At 39.8% G+C, this 23,186-nt stretch overlaps 1 protein-coding gene across 1 annotated transcript in view; it reads right to left on the bottom strand.

The window, feature by feature from the left end:
* Positions 1-1,709: 1,709 nt before the first annotated feature.
* gng12a (guanine nucleotide binding protein (G protein), gamma 12a) overlaps positions 1,710-23,186 on the bottom strand; it is a 39,928-nt gene continuing 18,451 nt past the window's right edge. Inside the window, exons 2-3 of the mRNA XM_084912082.1 lie at positions 4,518-4,626; positions 1,710-3,755 (exon numbers count right to left, since the gene is read on the bottom strand). Of these exons, the coding sequence (XP_084768208.1) occupies positions 3,630-3,755; positions 4,518-4,610 (219 nt within the window). The 5' untranslated portion in view covers positions 4,611-4,626 and the 3' untranslated portion in view covers positions 1,710-3,629. The remainder of the gene's footprint in view (positions 3,756-4,517; positions 4,627-23,186) is intronic.

Below are 23,186 nucleotides of genomic sequence, written 5' to 3'. Positions count from 1 at the left end.
GAGTTTCAGCATCATCATTTTTATTGTCACATGGGGCCCTCATGAAAGTTCCTGCAGAGTTTTACACAGCTTTGGTGTCAGTGTGCTGAATCATACTGACTGAGAATGCCTATTAGTTTATAAGGGCATGCTGGGCCTTTAATCATGTTTGTATATTCTAATCTTATCATTGTGAAACTGAAGCTGTTATATAAATGAAGCCAATTAGAAGTTTCTGAAATGTTCCAAAGTAGGAGTGTTGATAACGTGAGTAATAAAGTGACTGACATACAGGCAGCACTAGCGTGAAAGTACTCTATTATTTGCAGCACTGTTTATGGGTGAGTTGTGCATTACATATTGTAACCCAAACAGGAAAAGTACAGATTAGCTGGCAATGGAGAGATAAACATGCAGCTGGGACTACCAGAGGAACTGAGGTGTAACTGCACTCCACACCCTCCATCATCCAGCCTCACCCTGCCCTTCCTCCCACACATCAGCACATTCCTACACACTGACACTGTAACTGCCAGGACAAATTTTCACAGTGGGGCACATGGTCAGTGAGCTACCCTGCCAGCCGCTGCCCCCCCACTCCCAACTCTCACATTGCTGCACAATGACAAACTGGGATTACTGCAGTGGCCTTCAGGGGCATTCATGCCTACAGATGTCTGTAAAACATCTTTAATGGATGCTTTTACATGCCACCCCACCAACAAGTTTTTAATCTTATCATAGCTTTGTCAACTTGAAATGGGCCTGTTTTTATTTGTCATATGTGTAATGTTACAATGGCAGATGCTAACTGTAATAAGGTCAGGCTTCAGAGTCCAACGGTCATCTCAAGCACACAACCCTGGCTGTAAGTACATAAGCCTCTGCCACTGTCTGTTTGTTTTGTTTATGAGGGCCAGCCAATCAGAGGAAAGCCCACTAATTTTTTATTTGTTTGTAAAAAAAGCACTATTTTCAGCTGCAAATCTGCAAAGGTACTTTAGTAGAGTCGGTTAATAAAAACATGGAGTTAGAAATGAGAACAGGTCCCCTCTAAAGTTTCCATTACAAGTCTCTATTTTTAATAGTCTGTACAATACTAACGACGCTCATGTTTCCTGCAGTGACATTTGATCTCTGAGGGACGAGCACCGTGAGAAAACAAGAGAGTTTCGCCTGTGTAGCTTTTGAACAATAAATAATAGGTGACATTGTTTTGGAGGTTTTTTTTCATCACTACGTGGCTGTATGTGTGAGAACTGTCACATCCAGCCCTGTATTTCTGTAGTTGTTACAATAGCTGACAATATGCCATTCCTGTATGATCTTCCCATTGTGTGGAGCAGAAAACGTAAAAAGCTCTGTACCCACCAGCTGCCATGAAACAAGGTCAGAGAGACCCAAGAGGCCACCAGCAGAGAAGAAAAACAGACTCTCAGGCTAAGCAGGCTGTGCCCCAAAATAGTTACTATCCAAGAGTGGTGGAAATCAGAGTGTTGCACTTTCTATATTTAGCTTTGCACACGGTTTTTAAACTGCCCTGGTGAGAGGCCCGAGGTCTCTTCTCTCCCAAGTAAGAAATACATACATGTCTAATGAGAGGAAGTAGCCCCAGATAACACTATGGACATGAGAGGCCAGCATCGGGTTTCTATTCTGCATAAATCTCAGCATGGATAGTAGCAAGGCTATGCAGCACGGCACGTTTTTATTGAGATATTAGTACAGTATTGGACTGTAGGAATGCTTCACTTTATTAATTTCAGTTAAGTCTTCATACAAATGTTGGAATATTAATAAAGACAGTTATCAAAATGCAGATTTTGACAATTAAATTAATCTATAAATGGTACAATAAGGCTGTTACAGAGTCACTGTGAATGGACAGAAATTAGGACATGGCAGTGGTCATCTGAATTTTTTCCTTAGGAGGCATACAGGACTCGTTTATTGCAAGTAAGAAGAACTGACAGCTTAGACAAAAATCATAAAAAATAACAATACCATTGATAGTAACACTAGATCTTGCTGATTTGAAGACCTGAAAGTACCCTTTGGAGAAGACAACAATACCAAAACTGCTGAAAAGCGGAGCACCTGGTAAGTGAAACACAATTTTAACAAGTTCTGCTCGTGACATGTAGACAAAACCCGATGGCACAATATTGTTACAAATCACTTTCATCCCACAGATAAAAATTGATAGAAACATCTTTAAAGAAAGTACTCCAAAGTTAGAATGTTCTTCATCATACAAGGCAAACATAAGTAAGGCTTTAGAGTGAAGAAGATTTGAATTAATACTATCTATTCTGTCTTTTTTTTTTCTTATTGTAAAATTCACCATAGCAGATAATTTTCTCCCAGCAAATCACAACATACAGCACATGCCAGACTGACACCCTCCATCCCCACAAACACAAAAGTGGAAAACTAGAGCAGTTTTAAGAGAGTGGTTTAAAAAAAAAAAAAAAGTAAAAATAAATCAATGCACACACATTACGCCCACCTGGTGCCAAAACACTTAAAGATAATGATGTGCACGTTCACTTGACTAAGACACTTGTGATGAGCGAGCAGGCGGGGCTGACACTGAGTAAAGATCGCTAGCACGTTTTGTCGTGAGCATCCTACAAATAACGTACCGCAGAAAGTTTTTACAAAGGACGGCTAAAACAGTCAAATTCAGACACCATTAAAAATATTTTTAATATGCAGTGTCATTGGTTTTCTTGGTCCCGAGGTTTTCATTACACAGTGTTGCTTCATGTAAATCTGAATCTGAGCACTGATTATCTTTGACCAAAGGTGTTTATATGGAATGAATATCAACATGACGGTTCATTAAATCAGCTAAAGGAAACACTATACAAGGTAAAACAAAACAAGGTAAAATTGAATTGAATTGAATTGAATTAATTATACTGCAAGGAGATTTTACACTATCAGATTACAGCTGTAGTACCAGAGAGGAACAGACTGAACTGAGCTGGATGCAGATTATGCAGAAGCAGCTGGGGGCTGCTGCAGCTGGGATGGGTTGTAAAATACTTTGCGTTACTGGAATTTAACACTAAGTGTTACTGCTCCAATCCAAAATACATCACGGTAACATCTGAGCAGAACCTGCCCCTGAATTTAGTAATCCAAACCGTACAATACCGGTGGCACCTCTTTCTGAAGCTCTCACTGTTCTCCTTGGATGACACACTTTAAAGGGCAGGAGGGACACTTTGGCTGCATGAACCCATTTAAGGCAAACCAGGGAGACGAGTAACAGTCGCTGCCCACCGGAGATGACGTTGTGCACATATCAGGAAAGACCAAAATCCATCACTGAGGATTGCAAGTGCTGTTGGGACATTTCGACAAGGATATCTGCTTTGATATTACGTACTTGGAGGCAACGTTTTGTTAGTGGTTAGAGCTCAAACTGAAGAATGGGTCAATATTTTCAGTGAATAATACAGGGCTGCTGGAACAGGCACACAACACATGGTTTCTGAACACATGGTAATGATTCGATCCCAGTCCACTCCTCCAATTTCTCCCAACACAAAGAAATACAGGAACATTAATAAGCCAAAACAAACAAACAAACAAACAAACACACAAAAAAAAAAAAACAGATAAAGGCTAGGTGACATCCACTACAATATAGTGCAGGGTTTTTTTTCCTTGAAGGGGTTGTCTGAAGCAGGGATGCCCGTAAGGAGAGGGTCATTTCTGGCGTGTTCGGTGCAGTAGTTCATAAGGTCTGCAGAGGCCTTGGATACCTGTGGAAACAATAAAAAATAAATAAGAAAAAAACCATCACATATGAATGGAGAGAGCTTTTAATGGATGTCTTTGTTGCAATGTGTAAGCACACAAAGTCAATCCATTTGTAAACACAACACATATTTATGTACTGCTCAACAATTATATGTTCAAAAGCTTTGGATCTTTAGACTGGTTTTAGAGTACGGCATCACATCTATTTGAGATGAACATGTGAAATAAGGATATCCTTAAAAACTCTAAGCACCACTGTATCTAAACATGTGACCATCGTGTCTGTCTCTGCCAGGTTTGATGGAGTAAAGACTCTGAAAAAGGAATACAAATTACTAAACAAATTGTAATTTGTATTCCACAAAGTGGCTCAAATTCACGAGTTATCATCCAATGCTATTGCTTGTGTAGAAGCAACAACTTTTAAGAGAAGCAGTCGTGTGATTGGCTGGATAATCCCATGTACACACCTCACATTTGACCAAAAACAACAATTTTTCCCCACACTCCATTCATGTTATTCTGCAGAACATAAACATGTTTTTAAATGTGTATTTTATTTGTTAAGGTATCTCGTAACATTGAACATGAGCAGTTCACTACACTTTGAGCCATTAATTCAATTTTATTTTATTTATATAGTGAGAAATCATATGTAAAGAGAACATTACACCCCCCAGAGCAAGCACCCCTGGACCATATGTTGTTGGTGGAACAGATACATAACATAGAACAGGAGAGGTGGCTTGAATGAGGCACTGTACCTTTATCCTCTCAAAGCTCGCCTCTATTCTCAGCTGGTTCACCGTCCGTCGGGCATGGGCGATGTTATTGGAAGGGTGAAGCTTTGAAGACATCCTGGGCGATGCAACACTGCAAGGAAGAATGGAAGACGACTGGATGAGGAGGAAGAAACAGATAAAGAATGCAAATATGTTTTTGGTAAGAATGCACTGATGTAAGAGGCCAATAAAATCTAGTTTTGTTTTCAGTTCCTGCACTTCTACCGAAATGATGATTCCAGTCACTTGGCACTGAACGTGTCTCAGGTGTTCATCACAAGCTATTAAATGATTTGACCCTATGTAATGCATGTAATGTGTTGCATACCAACAGCTCTATAGCACACAGACAGGCCAAACATCCACATTTCCTTTGAAATATGCAAATTTTGTTTTGCCAGTGCATACTTGCAGCAAAAGTATGTGAGCTGCACACACTCTGCTACCTAAGACAGTTAATGAAGATCAAAAAATGCATGATGTGTGTGTTTGCACCACAGGCCACAAAGAGTTCAGAGTTTTTCTGATAATCATTAACACACAGAGCGAACAAGCCCGGACATAATTCACAATCCAGCTCCGATGTCGCTCTTGTGCTCTCTTGCTTCCTTTTATTGCCACGTGTCTGTGTTTCCCATAAAAACAGACTTATTTCCTGTAACATCTTTGCATAACACACAAATGCCTTCTTGTGACACACCTTGCTTTGACCAAAACCTTTCTCAGCGGAGAACAGGAAGCCTAAAGTACAGCTTCTCAGAAGTTTGTGTCGAAAGTTTGTGCAAACTGTGACGTTTAATTTAAATTAACAAACAGTGTGCGTGAAATATATAAATCAATCAACCTGTATGCAGTTACAAAAAGGCAGTGCTTTTTCATTCAGGCCTTTTAAAAGTTGCCTTAGAGCGTATTTTTGGTTTTTATACTCTAGTTTTAGCTAAATACCTACAGGGCTCTATTTTCTGCTTTGCAGAGATACCCTGGTGTTAAAGCATAATCTTTACTGATTTAGAAACATGCAAACAGAAAAATACAAACAAGTATATTATTATTACTATTACTACTGTGTTTATGTTTTGGTGCACAAATGCTCCAATTACTGCATCCGCTCTGAATGGGCACAGGATTGTGTAACGAGGCCTCGGTCACAGTAACTGTAAATGATACAGGAAGGTGCTGTAAACGAGACACACATGAACTTGCAACAGCCACAGACAGTCCTAAAGCCAGTTTTAGTCCAATGCAAACATATTGCAGAAAATGTTTATTTTGTTAGACCCTGTCTGCAGGATGTAGTCAGTCCAGACAGCGTCTGATGCTGTAGCCAAATCACACTGCTTTTCATTTCAAGAACAAAGACCGAGGGAGGAATAAAGACAAAAAACGGAAACATGAAGGGACGGAAGAGTTCTCCTGGGAAGTGCCTGATTGGAGTTTTATTTCCATCCAATGACAAGTAAAGACTTCAAAAGAGTGAGTTTGAGAGATGACTCAAAGTGCTGAAATGTTATTGATATCTTGTGAGACATCAAAGAGTCTTGCGTCACAATCTGAGAGGGTAGAGACATCCTCATCTTCCTCACAAAGGCGAGCCACCAAAAGGTGAAGAGGACAAAAAAATCCTTTTATCTAAACATGTTGAGTCAAAGTCTTTGTTTTTTTCTTCTTTTCAATGTGTGGAGGAATTTTGTGCAAGGGACATGCCCAGGCTTAGATTTTTTTCTTTTATTATTATACTGACAGAAGCAAAGATTTTTCTTCAGGCATTTTGATCCTCACTTCTTGACCCTAAAAATCTCCACAGGTATAAAGTTCCAGACTGCACTTTTACTTCACCTGCTCCAGATGGGCTAGCATTTTCCTGCTTCCAGATAAAATATTCTGGTATCTTGGCACTATCAAGCAAAACCGACTGCATAGTGCAATATGCAAACACGGTCCAACAACTGCTGATCAAGTACTACAAAGAAATACTGCGATAGCATGAGAAATGCAAACAAGCTTCACACGGCAGGTCTGAAGTAAAAAACTTGGACTGGTCCTTTCTCTCAAAAACCTCTTCCTGCAGAGAGGCTAATCATCCATGTCTTGAGTTAAAGACTGCTATTTCAGGTTCAGCAGCAATTACACATTCTGCAAAAGAGAATAAAAGGGCTCTTAATCACAGATCAGAGGTGCAAGTAAAACCAAAGCAGATTTAAAAAGGTACCACATTTTATTTTGCTGCCAGCGTGATTCAGACAAATTCATTTAAAGGGTTTAAAGGGAGATTTATTCTGAAATTTTACCAAGTTTTTCTCTTTTCTGTATAAATTATGCTGTGCTATGTTAAGTGATCGTAACTTCTCACTTTTCTATGTGCACACTGTGTCTTAAATAAGAAAACTTCCATCATTCTGCTCACAAGTATGCAGTCATTCAGGTGTGCTTTAAAGATATTTCCAGGATTGGACGTCCTAGCTAATTCACCCCAAGATCAGAAGAACTGCAAACAACCCAAGAGCTAAATCTCAAATACAAAGTCTATGTCTGAACACACCACAAGACTTCTAAATGATGTCCTTTCGATGTACAGTGTTGATCCTTGGCCATAATGTTTGGCCATAATGCATGCTGTGTTTGATGAAAACCATCAGGACAAACAACTCCTCCCAGGTGTCAAGCACGGTGGTGGAGGCATAATGATTTGTGCTTGTTTTGCAGCCACAGATCCTGGGCACCTTGAGGTCAACCATGAACTCCTCTGTCCATCAAAGTATTTTACAGAAAAATATGCATAACGACACAAAAGGATATCTGTGTAGCTTCTCAGTCATCCAGGTCATGGTAATCTAAGGAGCTTGGAAAGAAAAGAACAGTTCCTTAGAGCTTCTTCAGAACTGAAGAAGCTTCTCAGATGAAAGGTGAAATGTCTTCAAGAAACTTAAAGATGTCCAGTTGTTTTTCTTTTCAAGCTTCAAGATTACACAAAAGGATACAAAAAGAACAATTATACAATTTTTCTGTAATGTTATATCTGTCTCATAGAAAAGATAGCACCCAGATTCGTTGGCCTAATGAAAGATGTCGACTATAAAAATTTGTTGACGCAGAATTTTATTGTCGACACATCATATCACGTAAATCTGTTTATGTAACTGCAATACACTGCAGGAAACTATGCGGGCAACTATGCGCCTATATTGTCTGCCAAGGCTGCACTCAATGCTAACGAAGAAGAACGTGGCGCAAACAGCAAAACAGGAGGACTGAAGAAAATGGAAATGGAGATTTAAAAAAATTTGGAAGCATTTCACAGAAAGTAAAGTTAAATGCAGACTGTGCAACGTGTAGCTTTGCTTCCACAACAGCACTACTGCAGCACATGAGCATTTAAAACCCCAGCACCCTGGAGCTGTGATGTCAACTCTGAATGGGTCAGTTTTAGGGAATTACACTATGAGAAACTATGACATACAACCAAATTTGTGATTAGTAACGGTCCTTTCTAATTCTGTTTTGTTCTGTTTCACTAGTACTAAGCACAGGCGTGAAGATGAGTTCGTCTTTTAATGAGGCTCATGCACCTCTCAAATGGCTGAAGTCATGACAGAGAGCGACTTTTGCATTGTTATCAGCAGCTGGGAACATCATCTCAAAAATAAGAGGAAGCCCCACTGCAGAGCTTGTCCACTGCAACTGTGAATCCATGATGAATTCATCTGTTAATGTTGGTAACTTGTTATTTTGGAGTGGAAACTAAATCTTTTGGATTTAATGTGAAAATTTATTTCAACTTATGGACAGAAGCCATTTTAGTTTCCTATTTTTAGTTGGGGTTTTGTTTGTTTGTTTAAATACTACTAGCACTTTAATTTGTGTTACTTAATACACTGATTATTTTAAAATTAATTTCCTGAGTTGTTATCTTAATTTGCTGTAGGACAAGACAACACGGTGATTCACAGGTGGAAGGAATAAGGTGGGGAAAGGTACCTGGAGCCTGGAAGAAGGGATCTGCTCACAGGAAGTGGAGATAAGAGTTGTTGAAATAATCGTTGCATAATCAAATAATCAAAGAAAAACTTGCAGATTAGTCGACTACCAAAGTAATCTTTGCTTGCAGGTCTAATACCAACCCATTATTTAAATATTAGTTGCTGTCAGTAACCCTCAAGTGTAATAAGTATTTAGACTGAGACACTTTTTAAAGCTTTGGCTCTCCACATCTGAAGCTTGGCATGTGAAGGGAACTAAAGAGACCTCCACGAATGTTATTTAAGATGAAATTAAGACAGAATTGAAAGTTTACTAGTTTGTGGTGATCATTTTAATCAGCATGTGTGGTAGAAGAAAGAGGCAGGACTCCCATTGGGACTCAGAAGTGATTTCTGTAGGTAAAATGAGTCAAACAGTGCAGCCCCTGTGATGTGATGCCAGCTACCACCAGCAGCAGCCTGGCTGAAACTCTATGGGAGAGCACTGTGAGCATGAGTGTGTGGCATTAACCACCACCATGTACATACAGAAGCTGGGCAAAAAAAATTACCTTCAAGGATCAGAAAAAGACCACCTCTTTTACAGCACAACACACATGCATAGAAGCAGGCAGGACCACCTACTGCACAGAGCAGCATGGGCCCGCCACTCTGCTGTATCTTACACACACAAACCTACCCGCACACATGCCATTCATTAGCACGGTGTTCAAAGTACCAAGAACAGGGAACCATTATGAGTCAATGCTATTAACAGCAACACTCAGAGATGAAAAACTGTGTGTCTCACACTATTACTACACTGCAGCTTAAACCCAAAAAACCCTCTTAAAATCGGCTGACGAATACAAATAACATACATTAAAGGCTAAAAGAAGAGTCGGTCTGTGTGGTCTCTTCAGTGAGTATCTCGGGCTTTTTAGATTGGAGCAGCTTTTGTAATAAAGTAACCCTGCTTTAGGGCTTAAGTATTGACAGCTGTACTTCACACTTTAACTGACATAAGGTGATGAGAGGCAGGCAAGGATCAGCCTTTTACGCATGAAAAGCTCTACATTTAGTTGACCCAAAAATGACAGATTGGTAATTGCACACTGCGTTCTTCTGCAGATACACCAACTGGTACTGTCTTCGGTAAATGATCGGTAGGACCTTTTCAGAATGGGTGTTATTATTTGGGTTGTGGAGGAGCTGGAGGAAAAAATGTCACAATAACCTAAATGCTCAAAAAGCTTGGATTATCTCACTCCTGCGCGCATGCAAATTTGATGCAAAAAACGAGTGCTCACAAAAAGAAACTCTAAATAAAATTCAGACATAAAAATACAGAGCTAAGCAAACCCATGCAGGCCAGGCCATCTGAGCATGGAGTTTATAACATAGCGGTGAGAATATAGTAAAAGACTTGGAGGCAACTATGTCTTTGATGATTGAGAATGATGTTTGTAGTGAAGGCTTTTGAGGTCCTTTTAAAGTCAGAATCCTTCAAATTTTTATCAAAGCAAGCTCAGCTTTCTGACGCCACTCCTGCAGCCACAGTGATCCATTCACTTCACACTGAGCAGTTGCAGTTACTGAATGTAGTTGTTTTACCATGGGCAGATTCGACCTTCACAATACCTCCTGTATTTTTAGTCTCTGCTGATGCTAATACAACATTTCATTCTGACACAGGGAAACACATTTTATATTTTTTTTTTTCCTGCAAGTACAGAACATGAAGGACATTACTGAACTGTCAGATGAAGAACTGCAACCTAATCTCAAGTAAGGAAACAAACTGTACCGTGTCTTGCTGCCGTGTGGGAGCTACTTGTTTGTTAAATCAGATTGATCCTGCAATTACTTCTTCACTCATGCAACAATTTTTACTAAAGAAAAAAGAAAAGCACAGACCATGCGCTCTGATGTCGTGTTTCTGACAAATTGGCTGCACGACGAGTGCTTTCTGCAGTATTAAACTACAACTGCTGACATTATGCATGTGCAAGCTGCACATACATGATTATGCACAAGACCCTCTTTTTTTATCTGCAAAAATGTAAATCACATTTGATAGGTGATTATTTTAAAAATACTTGAAAATCTACTGTCCAGACTGTAAGCTACAACCTTCCCCCTGCCAGTAGGAGTTTCCTAGTCTGCAGGCAAAGCTAAAAGTAGATCTCTCATACTTTGTGCTGCAACTCAGCACTTTTCCAGCTGAGTGAAAAACCGTCTCCTGCTGTACCTAAAACATGTCCCTCAGAGCTACTCTGCAGCCTGCTTTACTATAAACACTGCCCTGTTCTCATAAGGTAAAAGTGCTTATCAACCTTACTAATACTCAGTCATCAGTCCTGATGCTGAGTAAAGCGTGATTGTGTTTATAAACTAGAAGGGAGACTCTGGCTGCAGAGTTTCTCAGTCTGTGAAAAAGAAGGGGTGAGGCACAACACAGACGTGGCGAGCTTATACTTGTTTTATACTGTGAGAACCACAAGCCTGACATCACTACTTTCCCACCAGAAAAAAGAAAGAGGTACTTATTAGGCTCTGGTTTGTCTGTCAGCTGCTGTTTGGCAGTTAAAACAGCAATGATTTTGTCTGCCAAAGAGACATTAGAGACTTGGGACCTTTAACACAATTTATGCAAATTAACTGCACAACAAACTTCTTCTTCAGAAATGCTCATTAGCATTACTGTGTTACTGTAACATTTTGCAGGCCCTGACAACACACAATTTTGCCATTCTTGATAAGACTTATCATACGCAACAGCTGGTACACGAGCACCAGGGCATCTGCCATCCTCATTTATGAGCCTTGTTGAAACAACTCATTGAGTCAGCAAGTCGCTTTGCAGAAATGTTCATTAATAATTTAGCATCGCAGGCTTAGGGTTAGGTAACTTTTTAGCCACATGCAAATGTAAAACATTTTATTTAAAAAAAGAAAAAGCTTCCTTTGTCATTGAGTTTCATACATTCAATTGTGCCCAACATATTCATTTTTTATAAGCTCTCCATTTGTGTATGCCAAATGGTTGAAAACTACACTTCCTATAATGCCATATTCAGTTTGCCTCTCAAAGACACCCATGTTAAAATGCCCAACTCTACAGCAGAATTAAACATGTTTACAGTTTGGTATTAAGAAAGGTTTATTTTCTTTCCCTCCTTTATTACAACTGCATGAGACTGAATTTACCTATAACTCACCTGTTGAAATTATATAAAAGCATAAACGTATTATGGGTTGCATTAATAGAGACTTTGCATGACAAGGAGTTGATATATAGGCCATAAGGTATCAGCTACGGGTTGTTTCAACTTAAGCTTCAGTCACAGGACCAAAGACTGATCAGTGATCACCTGGAATCCACTGGTCAACCAACAATCTGCAGTGATTGCTAGCCAATCAGCAGGGAACTACATACTTTCTTCCTTAGCAGCTAGAGGTTGCTAGGGGGCCACCACCACTTTCTACGTCTGTACGATTGAGGCCTAATTTGATTCACTGTAATGAACCCTTCAAGCATCTTTGCCCTTGGGTTTCTTAGAGTATTGGTAATTCTTGGACTAATAAAATGCAGGTAATCGGATTAAACAACCTGACCAGTAAGTCTTTGTTTCAGACTTGATGGGTGAAATATTTACATTTTTCTTAGTTTAGAAAAATCTTAGTTCAGCATAATAGCCGTCTTCCATTATACTAAAATTATCAAAGAGAAACTCAAACCAATTGATGACATCACATTGGTTATATCCATCTTTTATACACAGTATGCAATGGATCGATAAAAAGAGAAGGATGTTAATCTAAACCTAAGCTTAACTCTAAATGCTGGTGATGCTGGTGACTTGATCGATGTTAAGAAATTAAGCATTTAAAGCACTTTGGATGTAGAAGGTCTGAACAAAAAAATAATTGAAAAAAAATAGAAGATATGCCCAAATTGCTAAATTTGGGAGGGTGGCTGCTGCTTAGTCACTAGTGATAAATGTATATAAGGGTTCCAGGTTTAGCATTTGCACATACATTGACAAGACACAGAGCTGCAGCACCACCCCCAGAGCTGCAGGTTTGGCTGCTAAGATAAGTGAAGCTGACTGACCCCACCCAGCATACTGGGTGCACACTCTGTCCACAGGGAATACTCGGACGTTCAGTGTTCCTTATGATTACCAAGACTGCTTGATTGAGATCGGCTAACAGTCATTTCTATCCCTGCGCAATCAGATAGTTTCCAGGAAAAGCAGCAGGACCGTTCAAAGATTAATGGAAAGATGTTCACATAAGACATGTGGTGCTAAAAATAACACAGTATATTTCATGATACAGTTAAGTTCAAACCCACATACTATGGCTTCTCAGAACTAACTGCACAATCCTGTAACTTCTGCTGCAGACTGACTGGATCAACTAGTCTAATCACCTTGTAGTGTCTCCACCAGCAATTCAAGCTGCGCCTTACATCCATCCATCCATCCATCCATCCATGTCTGCATAATAAATGTAATGAGGGCTTTTAATTAACTTAAAAGAAAAAAAAGGGTATCAAGTATATTTATCTTTGGCCAGTAAAGTTGATTTCGATTAATAGTTTCAGCCATGACAGTAGACACTGTGTTATATATACACATACATCTGAATGCTAGCAATGCAGAAAATCCACATAATCATCACTACTTCACATTTCAGGTGTCCTGAGACATCAGCATTCACGTGACTGCCACGAAAAGATGTAAACCTTCAAAGAAAAAGACAAACAACCTGAAAATATGATGCCTCCAGCCACAGCTGTTGCCAGTAAGGAGGCATAAATAACAATCCAGCACACCGGAGCAAACTGCAACACAGTCCCACAGTGTCTAGACAGAAGACTAGACTGGACTCATTTCTCCAGGGTTTCTAAATCCTGAATTCATGCACAATTACTCGAGGCTCATTCTTGTCCAAATAAAGTATGAATGATTCCTTGTTTCAAGCACAGACTGAATGGCTGAGAAGTTTTGCTGCAGAAATTGCAACTCAGCCCAGTTCTTCTACAAAGTCAATTCAAAAGCACTAGAAGCTACAAAGGTGCAAGGAAAAGCTGCACATGAAGTCAGATAAGTTGGGTACATCCATGAAACGGCAAGTAAGAGAATCAGCGTCCTTAAACTTGATGTTATTTAGGTCAGGACTGTGTGAACATAGCTGCTGTACAGAGAGTGGCTGATACAGCGCACAAGAGGAGCAGCATTTGTGTCAGCGTCTCTGACTGCCTGACATAATGACAGATAACAATGATAATTGAGAGGACAAGCAGGACCGGTATGTAAAAACTAAGCAGGGCCAAGAACTCACATGACGAAAGAAGGCAATCTCAACCTAATTAGATTCCACTCCAGACACAGCTCACAGCCCAGAGAGCTGTGTTCACACACTCACTACTTGATGTGAGTGTGTGAAAAAAATCTTTTTTTTTTAATTACTTTTGTTCTTGTTTCCTTTTCTGTGAACTACGATTTTTCATCACGATTAAAACAATGGCCCAAATTCTGTCTTTGAGTTATTTGTCTTTCTCACACACACATCACTGAGTCATGTGGTAAAATCTGGCTCCCAAACTGCTGAATGGGCTATTTTCAGCAGGCAGGGTCAGCCATGTGGTGGCCCGTGGCTATTGTTGACATCGCAAATTATCAGTTGTGCAATCCTAAATGTGGGTGTACTGTGGTTTAAAGATTAGGGCTGAATGTCGACTAAGTGTAGCATAGGCAAGTGAAGGTTTAATAGGTACCTGCAGCAGGTGTGGTGGGAGTTGTGTTTGTGAATCCCAGGATACAGAAAAAAAATCTGTGACCTCCTTAACTGCAGCAACAAACATGGGTAACATAAAACAGTATAGTGCATTGTAGCATCTCAATTCAGATCAAACAGTTCTTGGGGAACAGCTGGAGGCAAGTATCCAATGGGAATCTTCCAAAGATTTTTTTCTGTTTGCATTTGCACTGCTAATAGGAAATAAGATGCAATAGTCTAGCTAGCAGCTGATAATGTAACATCCTTTTATTTTCTTGTGATACCCTTTCAACCAAGTCATTTTCTCTCTTTGCACTGCTTTCTTTTTGCAGTAGATGCATATTAGCAAGTTCAAGTAAAATGAAGCCCAATACAGCCTGGAGTTCACTAACAGTAATTTCTTCTGGGTATTGTTCAACTACTTTAATATTTTACTGATATTTACACTTTTTCCATAATAAAGGATACCTGTGCTGCATTCATGTGTTCAGCCTAACACCCTACACTTAATCTGGGCTTATGTATGTCACTCAAAGTTCCTGTTATCCTCAGAAAGAATAAAAACCTACCTTTTTTATGCAAACACCGAAAATTTGGGGTACTATGCCTGAAGGTTTCTGGAACTAATAAAAGTTTCCTATATTAGACAATAAGTAGAGACAGCCTTGGGCTGTAACTTAAAGCAACCTTTCATATCAAAAGTGCAGTAGATAGTGATGTGCAGTATGGGTTGAAACAGATAAAATGATTAAAGGGAAGATCCAAAAAGATCACAAGTGGCTAACATGAGGGCCTCGAGAAAGAGTCTGCAATTTGCAATACGCTGAACGTAAGAGTAAAGAATGAGAGATATTTGGTCTTTCCATTGATGTAACTGTCAAATGACCCCTTGCATTCCTTCCACAGGAGGGGCCAGAAATAATGAAACAACTATGTAAACGACTTTGTTGATGCTCAACAGCCTTTCAGACATGACTCCTGGCTTTACATGCATGATGTCAAAATGCTAAGAGCAGGACTTAAACTGACGCAGAAAGTTGCCCCAGTGATATTGTTAGCAGCTAGAGGGTATTCTAAAAATAGCCAGCAGCTCTTTGTTGCTACTGGCTGGTTGCAATTGGTTCAAGTTAAAAATGACACCCAACTGTAGCTGAATATGACCAATTTGGGCACCATCCAGATTAGCAAGGACTCGACAGCTTCCATGTAGTTGCCCGTGAGCCTCTAGTTCCCCAGTAATGGGTCATTATCGAGCCTGGAGCAGCCCAAAACAAACAGAGGCCTGTGGCAGATAATGCCCTCCGGACGTCATTGCAGACGCACAGAGAGTGACATGCAGGAGACATGGGCGACCTAGGCAAAGAGGCTGCCAGGCAGCGTCTCTCTCTGCGCTGCCCTCGGAAAACAAACAACATTGTTCTCCAAAAACTGAACAAAAGAAAGCTTAGTGCAAGCCGAGTGGAGTTTGCTGGAAATGGATGCAGGGAAGGAATGAATGGTGGGGCAGAGAGTTGTGTGCTTGCGACCGAGACTGAGGGAGAGATAAGAGTTTGTATGTGTGCAGGGGAGAGAGAGTTCAGCTGGAGAAAGCAAGCTGTGCAGCTGTGTGTATGTTGCATTTGGTCCTGTGCCAAATATCTGCTGCTAGAGACTGCTATAAAACTTAAAGCTATTGTGAGTGCTTTGCCTCTCGCCTCAGTCCCCCTTGCCTCTGAAAGCTACTATTCATGACGAAGGCAGAGAGATACTACACAATGGTGCTCCATTTCTGCCCCAACACTGCCTTGCCTATATGGAACAATAAACAGACGTATTCGGCCTTTCCAGGCGCCACCCCTGAGCTCAACAGACAACATTTATGTCGCTACTGCACCGATGGTGAAAAAGAAAAGGGCAAAGGTGTGTAGTTAGTTATGCTGCAGATTCTGCCTGATCCTAGCTGGAGCTGATGCAGGAAGCATTAAGCAACAGCATGCATGCATGGAATAATTGATAATGGCATAGACGTCACAAAGCTTATTAGAATACAACATAAAGGTTGTAAAGGAGATTGTTTTTTGAGCAAAGAGGAAATGGGATTAGTCAGGTGGTGACATAAATGGGGATGAGTGTGTGTGTAACAAAGATTAGGTGTGTCAGGAGGGGCAAAGTCCATTTATACAAGTGTATATATGTAATGCCCCCTGTATGGCATTCAGGTATACACGTATATTATTTTAAAGCAAATTACTACAGAATCTGTTCTGAGGAAAGTTAAGCAAAATATAATATTCAACTACTAAATCTTTTGTTGTTGATCAACAGCAGCCAACAGCCATGTAGATCAGGACAAAGGGATCAGTGGTGGAAAATGTGTGCGTTTGTTTTTCAGGATGCTCAGGTCAGAGAGAGGAAAAGAGAGAAAGAGGTTGAGAGAGAGGAGGGGAGCAAGGGAGGGCGAGCGCAAAAGAAAAGGGGACAAAGACAGAGAGATAGGAAAAGAGAGAGGGAGATAAAAAGACAGACACATACAAAAAAGAAAAGAAGTAAGAAGAGAGGAAAAAGAAAAGATACATGGTAAATGACTTGGTTCTTCTTTCTACTCAAAGCGCTTTACCTCTCATCCACATTGTACAGGCATTTTTTTTCTGTGTAGAAGTGCTTTCTATCTAATATTCACACAGTCCTACGAGTTGCTCTCGATGCATTCGATAATGAATGCATCGAGAGAAACTCAGAGCTCAGTATCCTTGGCATGCAGACTGGAGCAGCCAGTGATCGAATCACCAACCTTCCTTGATGACCTGCTCTACTTCCTGAGCCACAGCTGGCCCTGCAACACACCTAGGCCCGCCCAATAAACTGTAAAAACAGAATATATATATATATATATATATACATATATATACACATGTATATGTATACATATACATATACATATATACACATGTATATGTATACATATACATATATACACATGTATATGTATACATATACATATACATATATACACATGTATATGTATACATATACATATACACATATACACATGTATATGTATACATATACATATATATACACATATATACATATATATACATATATATACACATATATACATATATATACACATATATACATATATATACACATATATATGTATATATATATATATATATATATATACATATATATATATACACACATATACATATATATATACACATATACATACATACATATATATATATATATATGTATGTGAGCAGGCTGGTGTGTGGATATTCATAGGTGTGCCCTTTGCTTCTACTGTACTTTACCTTTATCATTTCTGCTGAATCACTGTATACATTGGCATGCCTTAGCCTTTATTACTCTGTTTGCTTTTCTAACAAATGTTATGAGCCATAAATGCAACTGGAGCACAGCTCCAGGGGAACAGTGAGCACCTGCATCTACATTTGAGAACACTTGTATTTCCCATTAAAATTGACATGAGCCACTGTTGTGCCAGTGCCTCATTAATTCAGCAGATCCCCGAGAAGCTATGCTCACATGGTGAAATTTATTTGTGTGCAAACTTCTCACCTTTGTCATTACAGATTAGAAGTCACGAGGCCACATGGCTGTGGACTGTGGATGTTTTTTTTCTACTCTGAGTATGAACTGCTTCCCTTACGTAAAACCTAGATAAGTGAAAAATAATCCAGAGGGCTATAGAAATCACAGAGAGGAGGTGAAACCTTAAACACTTTAGAAGTGAGAGGAATCAGGCTCTTATAAAAATGTATAAACTATACCCAGGACACCAGTTTTTGCACAGTTTAAAAAACCAAACCAAACCTGAGCATCAGCCTTCCTCCAGCTTACAAAAAGTGTGGGATGACTTTACGTGTCATGAAGAAGTCATGTGGGCTCATGTTTTATCTATTAGCAGTGACTGTACATGATTCAGAACCCAATGATCCCCATTATCTGCTGGTAAGAAGGGACATTACTGCACACGCAGGGACAGGAATGACAGGCATGTGGATAGCAGACGGATATCTCCACATGACCACTCAAGTTAAGTTGCATGAGAAGGCGACACACACACACGCATACAGAAAAGAAAACAGAAACAAGCTCATAGAAAGTGTCAGCAGAGACAAGAGAAGTGCTGATCCCTGAGTTATTATTGGAAAATGCAGCAGTCACTCTGATAAATGCATACTCCTTATTGTGCTGACATTAAAAACCTTATTAGACTTGATGCATACTAATATATTTCCTATTCCAAAGTGATTAGGACTATGGGGGCATAAGTACTTATTACAGTAAGCTCTACATGCATTTACTGTGCCACTGTTTCAAAGTCCAGGTAAATGATTTTATCATCACTTTATGACAGCAGTGGAGGCCTCGGATAGGGTTGAGCGGGAAGAGGGGCAAGGTCAGGAGGACAAATGTTTATGATCAGGAATAATACATACGTCAGCACACAGCTATGTAAAGTCAAAGACCAAAATTGGACATGAATCTTGCAAGTTAAAGTTCCTTTCTGCTTTCTCTTCTGATTTTCATGCTATTGTTAAAACATACAAAAACTCATATTAGCATATATAGAAAACTTGCAGCGATATAAAGGACACAACTGCTGCATCTGAAAAATAAAGCATTGCATTAAACCTGTATTCTTTTCAATGGCCAAGAAGTGGTTACAGCTGTGGTTTGCAATTACACTTCTGGTCCTATAGAAATTATGAGTATCGGACTTGACCTATACACTATGTTGTGATGAGTTTATGGTCTCATTTCATGTCACACTGAATAAAACATTTATTCAGCTTGGTCAGTTTATTTTTACACGACCATTATCTCTGTTAGGCTCAATGTCTAACGTCTTTGGATTGACAAGTTGCTAGCCAATAGGAGTGCAGTTTTACAGTAAACTCCACCCTTCACTAGTCTTTTCTCACTTGTCAAAACAATGGCAATGGTGACTTTTACAGCATATTTTAGACTAGGAAACACTAGAGCCAGCATTTGCCGTAAATGTACCACGAATAACCATGTTGCATCTTGTGATGAGTCTACAAACCCACGCACACACAAAAAGGAACAAGTAACCATTTGAGATTCAGAAACTTGCAAGTGTGAAAAAATTTCATCACTGCATAAAATCCCACAAAAAACACCCAAAAGATAATGAAACACTAATGACATTCAGTAGGCATGTTGTCACTTTAAATTCCCCAAGTGCAACAGCCTCAAATTCCAGTAACGCCACAGAAAAAAAATGGTGGTTTTGCTTTTGAAATGTCTTCCTTGTTCCTCTAATTACTTTTCAGACACTCAGATATAGATTCAACATGATTACAAGACATTTAGGCAGCAGGAACAAAAGTTTAAATTATGACGGTTAAAATCCAGAAAAAGAGGCAGACAGGATCTCAGACAGCCCGTTGACTTATAGTTAGATTGACTTACAATCACCCCCCTACTACACATACACACAAAGGAGCCCGAGTTACTATTAATCAGGGGCCACATGAATGGCTGCTCCTCCCTCCAACCACCGTGACTCTGTTCATCTAACAGTTTCAAAGACATGTCGGGTGCAGGAAGAGGCTCACACTGTGGGTCACAGTGAGGCCACTTCCTCTGCAGCCCACCCCAAATCCCCTCAAAAATTATGTTTGCCTCCTCCTCATCCTCCCTTCGTCTCCCTTTACTTCCTCTCTCTTCATGCTCCATCCACTTCTCAGCACTACAAGGTCACTAAGTTCACCCGGCTCATTCATGCGAGTAGTTTTGTTTATTTTTTAAAATGGACTATAGTCATTTAAAGAGACTCCAGTGGTGGACAAAAAAAAGAATTAGTCAAGACAATACACAGAAAAGTGTGTGCCATAAGGTCATCGTAGAGCAACACACAGGAAATCAACAGAGCGAGAAGTGCTTCTGCAAATAGAGCTATACACAGAAATGTATGTGTGTGTGTGTTAATCAGATAGACTAACTGCAGTAACAGTTCATGAATGTTTAAATTGCTTATCCTGCAAATGATTTCTCCACTGAGAAAAATAAAATCTCCACATGATCAGATAACGGTGTGGTCTTTTGCAACAAGAAGTGCAGCGAGAGAGAACACTGCCTATTGGGAACAGTTCAAAAAGGTAGCTGCACAAGGAATCACTGTACATGAAGCATTCCTGGACCAAATGTGAGGCCTTGCTGCACCGCGAAGGAGCGAGTAACTCTATAAATCACAGCCAAACAAAGCCTTGATGTTGGTTTAAACGAAAGTGAATTTGACAAGAGTGTGAATGAGACACCTGATCTGAGCGAATGAGAAAACACTGAGAAGGTGGACAAGAAGACAGACAGCGACTGTGCATCTCACAGACACCTGCTTCTGCTCCAAACAGAAACTGAGCATAACAGACAAAAACTGTGGGGCCCGAAGAGTTTTTAAAAGTGAATAAAGGGGCGCGGGTTTTTCTCTCAAACACAGCGAGGACGCTTGTGGATGCAGAGCCCTCTGCTACAGGTGTCGAGGAGGGGTCCCAGCCAGGCCTCTGTGAGGAAGGACACACACTGGCCTTTGTTTGGGATGCCAGCAAACTTCCCCATAGACTCAGAAAGGCCCCCAAAGCAATGAAAGAATCCATCAAAGTGACACTGTTTCTCCAGCCCACTCGCACACGCCCAGACAGCTGAATTTAAAATGCTGATTGGACTGTGAGGATTATGAATGATTCATTTGTCATTGGACCCTTTAAGCTAGGCTGCATGCTTCTGCTGCATCTTGAACTTTCCTTCAGTTAGTTAAAAATGGCATGCTGCTGACAGAGCACTGAACCCTACCCATATGTACATATTTAGGAGTTGCTATTACCCCATTAATGCAATAAAGGTAGTCATAACCAGCATTCCTTACTGCTGGCAGGCTGGACTACCCACACGATCCTACAACAGGATATGCCCATATTTGGGCCTCAGTCTTAAGAAATCCTGTGCATGTCAGAGGAAATAATTTGAGGAGTGTTTGTGACCTAAAAAAAAAAAAGGTATACCTTCCTGTGAGTGGGAGAACTTCAAAGCATTTTATATCCAGTCCAACCAGACAGAAGTTTACATGTTTCTACAGGAAACTCTACATTTTTTATGTACTTGCCAATCACAAGTGGAACAGCCCAAATGGTCATTATGCTTCCTATCACGGTGACATTAATCCATGGTCATGGGGTTGCATATAAGACTATGCACGAAGAAATCACAAGTCAAACATATCTAACTCTGAAATAAGGTATTGCTCCTCTGACCTTTGTTATAAGATTAGAAATCCTTTACTGAGCCATGATCTTAACTGTATTACCAACAAACGGTATATTACAAATTCCCTTACATACCCTTATGAGGGAAAAAAAGAAAGGAGGAAAGAAATGTAAAGGACAATAGGCAGGCATACACAGTGACATGAGGAGTGTGTGCGAGAAAGCAATCAAGATAAATGGCCTTGTTGTCACACAGAGCTGGACTCATAAAGGTAAAGAGACTAATATAAAATAATTTATTTAAATGTAAAAAGCATAGCTGCTGGAAAAATTATGCTTTGAATTAAAACATATTTTGGCAAATGCTTGCTTTTGCTGGGGTGGCACCAGCAGTAGGAGCACCAATGAAAATGACGGGCCTCTCAAGGGAGGCAGAAAAGCAGTCAGAGTGCACCACCTTGTGGCAGGAAGAAAGTACTGACAGCTGAACAACAGACCTCTTTAAGATCCAAAAAGTCTGAAGAGTTGTTTCGGGCCTGTTTCCAATGACTGTGACAGCATTTACTTTTGCTTTGGTCTACTTTAAAGTGGTAAAAGCAATCCACAGAGAACCTGTGTCCTCTGTTATTTATCCTCACCATTACAGAAGGAACTGGCTTCAAATTATGTGAAGTATTCAAAACACACACACTGGGCTCTCAAGCAAAACCCACATAATGCGCTTTAAGGCCAACTCTTCTGTGAGAGAGACACTGTTTATTTGTTCTTAAAGAGGCCTGCTGATTGCTACGATGCTGCCAAACATCATCCGCTCCTGTGACATTACCACTGGGGAGGAAGCAGAGCATCACACAATAAAGCCAGAGAGGAACCCACATGGTGATAGTTTTGTTTTTTAAATACGTATATTTTTGTTGATGACACACACAGCCATCCTGGGAATCAAGCCAATGAATACTTCTGTGTCCTCCCTCATTTACACATTGTTCCCCTACCCTTACAAGAATAATCTGTCTTCTCTCCATTCTCTTCTATTCACTGACAATAACATACAGACATGTTTTTTTAAAGAAGAAAAGAAGAAAAAGCCTGAGGTAAGCGAGGCAAACAAAGTATTTACTTAATTTGTTAAATAAGTATTTATTAAATTAGTATTTGTCAGACAAGTTATTGTGAGAGTAGACCGAGGAGAATCCACCTTTGGTAACAGTATAACACACAGATTAGTTATGTGAAAACATCATTAATAAATGTGGGCAAAACAGAAACTACCTTGTTTTTATAACTATGATATGAATACTATGTTGTTTACAGTAAGTCGGGGTTTCTAAATTAGCTAAAACTCTCTAATCTATCCTACATTAGTTGACGTTTTAGAGAAAAAATTTAAATAGGAACACACTTTTTAAGACACGGCAGTGACCTTGCATTATCAGAACAGTTTGCACTTTTGCTTGTTAATGTTTGAGGTAAACTGTTTTTAAATCTGCACCACTGAGCTGTGTCTCTTCATCTTCTTAACGTCATGAGCAGCACAAATCTTTTTATCAATTGCAAGCCTCGCTGCTGAAGCATCCAGTGCCCATGTGTGTGCACTGTAACATCAGGACATGAAAAACACTGCACATTTACACGTTTTTCCTGGAACCTGTACCGTTTCCAATTGA

This window comes from Perissodus microlepis, chromosome 18, assembly GCF_051167445.1.
Source record: "Perissodus microlepis isolate ML-2025 ecotype Zambia chromosome 18, ASM5116744v1, whole genome shotgun sequence".
Lineage (NCBI taxonomy): Eukaryota > Metazoa > Chordata > Actinopteri > Cichliformes > Cichlidae > Perissodus > Perissodus microlepis.
This window is presented reverse-complemented; position numbering and strand designations above follow the sequence as displayed.